This window comes from Humulus lupulus, chromosome 4, assembly GCF_963169125.1.
Source record: "Humulus lupulus chromosome 4, drHumLupu1.1, whole genome shotgun sequence".
Lineage (NCBI taxonomy): Eukaryota > Viridiplantae > Streptophyta > Magnoliopsida > Rosales > Cannabaceae > Humulus > Humulus lupulus.
The window spans coordinates 14592753-14600439 of NC_084796.1; the positions used below are offsets into that span (position 1 = coordinate 14592753).

Genomic DNA, 7687 nt, shown 5'->3' on the forward strand with positions numbered 1-7687 from the left:
AAAAAATATCAGATTATGTTTTCTGTAAAAATGACAAGGTTAAAAGTTCATCCACAACAGTGTTTTGGGAGTTAAACATAAACATCCCATAAAATCTAAGGGTAAAGCTTCTTCTTTATTTTTTTGTTGCTATTTTAAAATTTAGATTATTAATTACTTTCTAAAAAGAATAATAGAACAACCATACATAAAAAAAAAAATTAAAAAGAGAGAGAGTTCTTGTAGACAATCAACATCTAACATATTCGTGATTTAAAGCTTCAGATTTTGCAAACACATTATTATGGGTTGTTTCTACGTGTCTCAACCATCCCAATACAAGACATTTAGTAGATTCCATGAAAAATAGTGCAAAATAAACTAAGACCAACCAAAACTAGCCCTATGTTTGGTAGGGGGGAGAAATGGGTAAATCAAGAGGGGTGGAGGGAGAATGGTAGAAGTGAGAAGTTAAATCCTTTGGTTTGGTATGGTAAAAGTGAGGGAGAGGTGAGAGGCCATCTCCCTCCAAAGCTTAAAAATTCAATTCTTCTATTTTTTTGGAAGGATCTCAAGAAAAAGATAAAAATACTATGTAAACAACATAAATGTCCTTTATAAAAATAATAAATATTTATATTAAAAAAATTAAATAGTAAATTTAACAATTAATTTACGCATCTTTCCAACTCCACACCTAGTACCAAACAACAAACAACATAAATGAGAGTAACTATCATCTCCATCCATCCTCCTCCCCATTCTTTTTAAACTCTCTGCTCTCCTTCCTATCAAACATTTAAAAGGAACCTTCCTACCAAACTTAAGGCACTACTACTTTAAAAGGAACAGATTACAACACTTATACCAGAGGCATTTCAATACTTCTGAGGAGGCTGCTGGGTTGGCAACAATCCAAACCGCTTCTTCAAAAGAAATCTCTGCCTTGAGTGCTTGTCATCAGGTGAAAAGCGGGCTGCAAATAAAATCGAAAAGAAATCAAAATCAATGAAGACCCAAATCTCAACACAAGTGTTGAGTGAAAAAAAAAAAAAAGGTTTTGATATGGTATGCACAATGTCTAAGGCAAAAAAAATTCAGTGCCCAGTCTTGAAATTATAATGCCACTAAAATAACAAAAAGAGGTTGACAATAAGGATTTTTTATAAAGATAAATTGACTATTACTCCTATTTAAAATATCCAAAAAAAATGTTGTCTGCGAAAGTAAATAGCTTTATGAACGAATGGATCGGATTCAATCAACAAAATGAAAGTTCAAGTCATTACAGCAGAAAAACCAACCAAAGTACAGGTTTTGAAATGAGAAGTTTGTATAGCTAATCATTACTCAGAAAAATCAAGATTACAGTTGTCCAATGTGATTATGAAGATGGCAATATAATTTAGGCATAGTAACTTTATTAACACAACTAATTTCCAGAACCATTATAGAAACAAAATGCCAATACCACCATACAAAAAGCAAGTTTGAGATTTTACCAGGATGAGCAGACTGTGTAGCCAACCCCACTGGTGATTCTTTCTGCACGCAAAAAGCAGGTTATGATCAATGTCAAGTAGATTAAAGAGACTTAATCAAGAAAACAAACCAATATTGATGGATCATAGAATAATAGTTTAAACAGAGAATAGACGGAAGAAAGAAAGAAGAAACTAAGTATTACATTTACATTGAGCTTCCAGTAGTATCAAATCAGATCAACTTAGGACACGAAAAGATAACTCATAATAAATCAAGGTCTCCCAATTTCATTGTTTCGTTTCAGAAATAAATTGAGATAACGTGGGTTACTTTAAACAAAAGTTCAAAATCGACCTGAAATTAATAATAATGATTCCAAGTTCCAATATTTAAAGGTGGGTATCTACAAAAAGGTTAAACTTAAAAAAAAATTGACAAAAAAACATAAGCTTCTTTACCTTAGTAGTATAGACTTTGTCACCTTTCTCGTTTATGTAAAACTGAAGATACATTTTCGCTGATTGTACGATTCAACCTGTTAGAATAAGAACAACAAAAACATAACCCCATCAATAAATCATATTCATAACAATATAAAAAAAAAAACAGTTCAAAGACATCAATCTCTACAAAAGATTTAATAACAAATAAATAAACTTGACACGTAAAAACAGATCCATCTTTCCAGTTCTACTAACTAATTAAAAGAGGAAATGAAATCGCTCAAAAAGTAGTTTCCTATCGTACCGAAAGAAAGGACATTCAAAATCCAAAAAACCCTTTCTCCTAAAAGTGTATAGCGTAATACATAATCAAACCTATAGAAACTTGAAGAACAGAACCCTAAACGTAAAACCCTAAACCCATAAGAAAAAAACTTCAAAATTCAACCTTTTGGCGTTTGAGAGGGTGAACGGCGAGGACTGAAGAAGAGAGAGATTGCTGTTAATATTTAAACTTATCAACAAGACAACAACTATGCAAAACAAAGAAACAAGGCTCAAAATCACAAACAACATATATAAACAAAATACAATCAATTCGTTACTAAGGATATGAAATAAAAAAAAAAAAAAAAACAAGATCGATAGTGAAAACCAAAAAACTAGAGAACTGAGGACATAAAAACCTAGGAACAATATCACACTATTAAAGCTGAAATAGAGAAATATCTAACAAACAAGGGAAGCAAAACTTACCTGTGGCCGAGAGAGAAGAAGGGATGCAGCGGCGACGACGACCTGCGAAAGAAACGAGAGGCCGGGGCTGAGATGAGAGCGAACCAAAGAGAGAGGGAGGCGGCAGTCGAAAAGAATGAGTGAAGGAAGGAAATGTTTTACAGAGGATGGAAAGGGTACGAGGGAAAGGGGTGGGGGTGGTGAGCCAAGATGATTTGTTTGGGGTGAGAGAAAATGGGAGGAGAGAGAGAGAGAGAGAGAGGGAAGAATTCCTTTTAGATATAGCATCTAATTTTTTTTGTAGTGATTGATGTCTTTGACAGCATGTAAAAAATTACATAATATATATTTATGATAATTGCTCAGGTGTACAACAACAAAAACAACAAAAGGAGGTGGCATACTATTGATGTAATTTAATATCGAATCTCAAATATTTGAATTTAATAAGTATTATACATTATCACTAACTATTTATGGGGTGTCACCTCATGTGGTATTGGCACATTAAAGTGTCAAATAGCAACACTCTCTATATTTATACATAAGAATACAACACAACTAATCAAAACCAAAATAAAATACAAACAAAAAAAAAATTATTAGTGAATATAATCATTACACTTACAAACACAACACCCAATCTTGGGAAGAAAAAAAACAAATCTCAAGTGAATAATTCAAAACATAACCAACATTAAACTTCAAAATTAAAACTGTTATCCCTTAAAATTCAAGAAAAGACGTGACGAAGGAGAAAGCGGCATGTGGCATCACAAGTCATGGAAAAAACAATAAAGTATTGAAAAAGACCGATGACCAAAGATGGATAGGTTCAGGATCTATAGGGAAGTCAACCAGGCCTAAACCCCTTAGGGTGGTCGGTCTGGCCCTAGCCCCCTAGGGGTGGTCGGCCTAACCCTAACCCCTAGGGGTGGTCAGCCTAGCATGACCTAAGAACCACATGGGGTGGTCGACCCACCCTATTCTTCATAGGGTGGTCAGCCTAAACTCTCAAATACACTTCGGTGGATAAAGTTCACGCTCGTTCAAGCTAAAATCAACAGGCCTAGCACCTATAAGATCAACAGGCCTAACACCCAAGCTCTAAAGGGTCATCGGGCCTAACACCTAAGTCTCATAGATCAACCAAGACTTAATGTTTTCCCGAAGGTTTCAATTGTGCATGGTCAACCACGATCCAGAGAAACGACGAGAAGACCCACGATCTCATAATCATGGGAAGGTGGACACATATCTCCACTCCCAATGATCGTGTACCAAACCATGATTCCCCGTCTTGTTGATCATGTAACAGCCTCTGGGTACTATAAATAAAGGACACAGGGCTTCATTTGAGGGGGATTTTTGGAGAGACTTTTGGATCGATCATTTGATTAACTTCTGGGCAACTCTGTGACGAGTGAACTCTTCAATTCATCTTTGTAATTGTCAATTGAGTGATTCAATACTAAATACTAAGTGGATTAAGTTATTATTGTTCATCAGAATAGGGCTGAACCACTATAAATTTCTATGTGTTTTGTTTAGATATTTGTACTTTATCGTATATTTACATTTATATCGTTCAAAAGGTGTCGTATATCGTACATACGACCGTTGAACAATTTCACAGGTCAACATTTTGGTGCTTTCATTGAGAGTACGAAATCAAGAAACACACTTTCATTCATTTTACGGTGCCTCCAAAACCTAGTTAGACGAAGAAGACGGATCCCAAGGATTCCACCACTCAGGATCTTGTCGATCCCATTAACAAACCACAGATGGAGGTTGGAAATCAACCTAATGCAGAGAATACACAGGACACTCACTGTAACGCCCTACTACCCAGGGACCGTTACGTTGTGCATTTTAAACAGTGCTAAAGTCGCTAACCAAGTTATTTGGCCATAATCGTGTAACTAAATGTGATTAACGGTTTAGGGTTAAAGATACAACGTTTCACTAAAACGTTTACTATATATATTGGGATCCCAAAATATATTTTAAAGGTTAATTACAATAAAAGATTTACAACCAGTCGACCTAAGCGGCAAAATAGGGTTTAACCCTAGTTCCTCTTTAAACCCTCGACCGTGTTGGTCGAGCAGCCGCATATGTACACATCTTCACCTAAGCTCTACAACTCAAGGATGTTCCAGCTTTCTTTTGCCTTTACCTGCACCACATAGCACCCGTGAGCCGAGACTCAGCAAGAAAACTTAAACATGCTCATAAACAGGTAATAACATGTTACTAAATCATAATAGGCATGCCTAGCAATAATAGCCTTATTCACGCATGCAAACAAATCCAAATAAATTATTGCGGGCTCTGCGCCTTGAGTAGATGACTGTCAAGTCAATCTCTGGGGATCTGCTCCCTAATCAGCTAGGTGACTAAAGAGTCACACTGTAATGCCCCAAAATCCCTAATAAGGTTTATGACCTTGATTAGGAGGTTGGGAGGGCCATAATTGATTTATTATGTTATTAAATGATAATATGCATGTTTAGGTGTATTAAACATGCATGTGAACCTATGTCTGATTAATTGGGTGATTTTCATATTTTGGTCATTTCGGGCATAGTTGACATATATGTGATATGTGTGTGGTGCTTTATTGTTATTTGGTTATGCTAGGGTTACTCTGCACGAGACGATCCTAGGAGGTAAGCTAGTGGAGTAGTCACAATGGGATTTATTCTTGACTCGGAGTGAGTCAAGGGGTATTTAGTGCATTACCGGGTTATTGGGTAATGGGAATCAATATTTGGTGATAAATTTGGAGTTGGTAAGATCAGGGGGAAATTCTGGAGGTTTTGACTATTTTGCCCCCGGGGACGTTTTCGGGACCCCGAGCGTTAGGATTTGTTTGAGGCTAATTAAGCTTGAAGTAACCTTTTAAGAAATAAAAAGAACGTTCAGTAAGTTCTCTCTCCCTCAAAGTTCCATTTTCGACACCCGATCGCATTTTCAAAGGAAACTTGAGTTCTAGGACTCGGATTCAAGTGAGGATCGAGGCATAGCGATCCTGTGGAAGATTAGAAGCTTATTAGCCAGAGGATTTAGTTGGGAAACAACTCAATCAGAGGTAATCCAAGTTTTAAGTTCTAAGTTTTTAAGCTTGAATTGGATTTGTGTTTTGATGAGTTTTTAAGTGAATTGAAGCTTGGATTTTAATGGTTTTGGATGATGGGGATGTTTGGGAACTTTGATTTTGGGGTTTGGAGATGTTTGGATAGGTTATTGGAAGGTTTATAAGAGGAAAATCGAAGAAAAATGGCTGGTTCGTGATTGGGTCGCATCCCTGTTCTTGGGCGCCGCGGCCCAGGCTCGATGAAGAAGGTGGTGGAGCTGAAGGGGCCTGGGGGTCGCAATGCTTGGGAAGGAGGGTCGCAACGCTTGGTGCAGGTGCCTGATGCTGGCACCTCTGTTTTGGCGGGGGGTCGCGACTCAGTGAGTTAGGGTCGCGGCGCTTGAGGCCATTTGTGGCCAAATCGATGTTTTGATTATGGGAACTCAAACCTTAGGCCTCGGGATCGTTCCTACTACCCGGTTTAGTGGGATTCGATGTCCCGGAGGCTAGGTCTTGGTTCTGGGATTGGTTTTAGAACTTGAACTCATTGGATCATCGTTTTTGGTTGTGACTAGGTTATCACTAGAGGCTTGGAATCAGGATCGTGCTTGTGGCTCGTTTATTGGTAACCTGTGCTTGGACCAAAGGTAAGAAAACTGCACCCCTTATGTGACATGCATGGTTATTATTGAGGCATGTCGAGTGTTTAAATGTGATGCATGTGATGCACGAGAAACATGTGATTAGGGCATGCCATGAATATTGAATATGAGATTGATCAGAGCTTGAGTCTCTGTGTTTGTGCATGATCATAATTATGTTAGCAACTGTTAAGAAAGCATGCTAAAAGCCCTACATTTGGATATTTGACATATGATATATGCCTGGTACCATTGCTTACTTGTGTGTGGCACTGACTAACTAGTCAGAATTGGCAATGGTGTCAGTATTAGCTGTGAAGCTGTGACCTACTTGTCAAGTTCGGCAGTAATACTGAGCACTGGTCACCTGGTATTGACTAAAAATTCAAGAACGGCTTAAGCATCATGAACGCAGAGCTGATAAAAGATTAGATCTAATCGACATCTGCATTGAATGACTCAAATGAGCATTAATGCCGGACCGACCTCAACTTCGATGAAAATTATAAGCGCTTGTCTAGCCAAAGGCTAGTTACTTAGAGTCAGGGCCAGAGAGCCCCAGTGATTGTTTAGTCACATGGGTATGGGTGTTGAGCCCGAGTGACTTACCCAACAGTCACTCATTTGATTGGAGCCAAGACCAGAAGGTCCAAGTGACTGTTTAGTCACATGGCTATGGGTGCTGAGCCTAGGTGACTACTTTGTCACATGGCTATGGGTGTTGAGCCCCGTAGTGACTTGCTTGTCAGTCACTCATTATGGTTTAACAGAACCTCAAAGTGATATTCACTCATCTGTTCAGGGCTATAAGCTCGGTATGATCATAATGATCATCATTTTCATGGTTGTGGGTGCTGAGCCCCGTGGTGACTTGCTTGTCAATCACTCGTTATGGTTAATGGGCCCACCAGTGTTAAATCACTCATCTGATTAGGATTGACTTGATAGTCATCCAATCAGGAGGGCAAGATTTCTTATCCTAGATTCCCCAGCATCATCTGAGGTTATTTGCATGCTTGAATAGAGCTATGTTTGCTAGGCATGTCAAATATGATTTGATGTCAGATATGACTGTTCATGAGCATATTGAGTTTTCTTGCTGGGCTTCGGCTCACGGGTGCTATGTGGTGCAGGTAAAGGAAAAAGAAAGTTGGACCATCCTTGAGTTGGAGAGCTTAGGTGACGATGTGTACATATGCGGCTGCTTGATTGCCACGACCGAGGGTTGAAAGAGGAACTAAGGTTAAACCCTATTTTGCCGCGTAGATCGGCTAGTTGTAAATATTTTCTTGTAATGAACCTTTAAATTATATTTTTGGGAT

The 7687-nt window shown here is 38.1% G+C and overlaps 1 protein-coding gene across 3 annotated transcripts; it reads right to left on the minus strand.

Annotated features, from left to right (window-relative positions):
• Positions 1-575: 575 nt before the first annotated feature.
• On the minus strand, positions 576-2921 carry LOC133830012 (H/ACA ribonucleoprotein complex subunit 3-like protein). Of its 3 annotated transcripts, none has more exons than XM_062259890.1 (5): positions 2664-2921; positions 2356-2387; positions 1923-1999; positions 1482-1524; positions 576-955 (listed from the first exon to the last, which is right to left on the minus strand). In XM_062259890.1, the coding sequence occupies exons 3-5, from the start codon at positions 1974-1976 to the stop codon at positions 858-860; spliced, it is 195 nt and encodes a 64-aa protein (XP_062115874.1). In that variant the 5' UTR covers positions 1977-1999; positions 2356-2387; positions 2664-2921; the 3' UTR covers positions 576-857. The 3 variants fall into 3 exon arrangements, with proteins under 3 accessions (XP_062115874.1, XP_062115875.1, XP_062115873.1); XM_062259891.1 differs by having other exon boundaries at positions 2356-2406; XM_062259889.1 differs by lacking the exon at positions 2356-2387 and having other exon boundaries at positions 2664-2916.
• Positions 2922-7687: the final 4766 nt, after the last annotated feature.

What these genes read in the sequence shown, in the direction of transcription:
- LOC133830012 (XM_062259890.1), bottom strand. Translation starts at nt 1,976, where the DNA reads ATGTATCTTCAGTTTTACATAAACGAGAAAGGTGACAAAGTCTATACT. An exon ending in ACAAAGTCTATACTACTAAG is followed by an intron (nt 1,525 to 1,922) that starts GTAAAGAAGCTT and finishes TTTTGCGTGCAG; the next exon opens with AAAGAATCACCAGTGGGGTT. An exon ending in TACACAGTCTGCTCATCCTG is followed by an intron (nt 956 to 1,481) that starts GTAAAATCTCAA and finishes TTTTATTTGCAG; the next exon opens with CCCGCTTTTCACCTGATGAC.